Below are 1,254 nucleotides of genomic sequence, written 5' to 3'. Positions count from 1 at the left end.
TCCCTCCCTCCCACCTCCACATTCACCTCATCATCATCCAGCAGTGCGCGCGCTCTGTTTGAAAAAACATACAGAGCGAGAGAGCGGAGCGCGTGCAGCAGTTGACAGGTCCTCGTGCTGCGGACAGTCAGTCAGTAGAAACACAGAGAACCGGGAGTAGAGTCACAGTAGAGACGCTTCTTCTTCTTCTGCGGTGTTTCAGTCCTCCTGCCGGTGATGCGCGCGGCCGTGCGGCAAGACTCCGGGATTTTTAAATCGTGACTCTGTTGGAGCTCAGGATGACGGCGACCGCCATGGAAACCAACAACAACAACAACAACAACAACAACAACAACAACACAGGTAAACAACACTCCCTCACGCACTCCTGCCTTCCCTCCGCAATCAAAGCAAGGTGATGCAAGAAGCGGTGCGCGCGCGCGGCGTGCGTGTGTCGAACCTGAGTGTTTAAAGTGCAGAAGTGTCAGTTTGAGTTTGAGACAGAAACTGTCAGCGTCACCTCTGACGTCAGAGCATATTTGTGAAAAAAAGGTTTTGCAGGAAGAGCGTCAGGCCGCAGGTGAGAGCGGCGCCGCGCGTCTTATGCAGGTGAAAACCAGTCCACCTGTCAGAGCCCTCTGTCCGCAGGAAATAAAATCAACAAGTACACCTTTAATGAACTGAGTTTGACGCAGAGGCGGTAACCATGGAAACTAAACAGCGTCAACAAAGTAAGTGAATTAAAGCTCTTGCCGCAGCTGCGGCGCGTCGCTGTTACATTTCAGTCTGATGCTTTTTCTGAGCTTCCCGGTGTTTCGGTGCGACGCGGCGCGTTTTGACGCTCCGCTTCCGTGGTGACTGATTGTGCGGTTTCTGGTCCCCGCGCTGAGCTGCCACCTGCCCGCGTGCAGCGCGTGAGAAACGTGTGAAAACGGGACATGAAGCAGCTGCGGGGACGGGAGGAGGTAAACCCATCACGGGGACCGTCACCGTGATCCCGGCTGTGTTTCGGGGAAACTGGGTCATGATGGCAGCGGTCGGTCGGTGGGTCGCTCGGTGTCAGGTGGATCGGCCCGGGGTGTGTATGTGTGTGTGCATGTGCGTGAGCGCGTGCCACCCGAGCGGCCATTGCCGGTTCACATGGACCGGCAAACCGAGCCATGTGCGCTTTGTTTTCACTGGGCTCCGCGCGCTGTGATTGGCTGCTGATCAGACTGAGCTCATTGCATAACCCTCCTCCTCCTACTCCTCCTCCTCCTCTTCCTCCTCTTCCTC

At 56.1% G+C, this 1,254-nt stretch overlaps 1 protein-coding gene and 1 pseudogene across 3 annotated transcripts in view; one reads left to right on the top strand and one right to left on the bottom strand.

Annotated features, from left to right (window-relative positions):
* The window catches only part of LOC147817217 (NACHT, LRR and PYD domains-containing protein 12-like), a 103,706-nt pseudogene that overhangs the window by 58,628 nt on the left and 43,824 nt on the right, over positions 1–1,254 (bottom strand). The gene's annotated exons all lie outside the window — the stretch shown is intronic.
* Positions 63–1,254, top strand: part of nr1d1 (nuclear receptor subfamily 1, group d, member 1) — an 11,657-nt gene continuing 10,465 nt past the window's right edge. Inside the window, exon 1 of one of the 2 annotated variants that reach the window (XM_023396980.2) lies at positions 63–342. In XM_023396980.2, coding sequence (XP_023252748.1) covers positions 279–342 — 64 coding nt within the window. In that variant the 5' untranslated portion in view covers positions 63–278. Of the gene's footprint in view, positions 343–557; positions 711–1,254 lie in introns of those variants that run through there. The other variant, XM_023396981.2, reaches the window with a different exon arrangement.

This window comes from Seriola lalandi, unplaced genomic scaffold, assembly GCF_002814215.2.
Source record: "Seriola lalandi dorsalis isolate HSWRI2012SDOR001 ecotype SW California unplaced genomic scaffold, Sedor1 jcf7180002054987, whole genome shotgun sequence".
NCBI classification, from domain to species: domain Eukaryota; kingdom Metazoa; phylum Chordata; class Actinopteri; order Carangiformes; family Carangidae; genus Seriola; species Seriola lalandi.
Note: the sequence above shows the minus strand (reverse complement) of the source record. Positions and strands in the feature narration are given on the sequence as shown.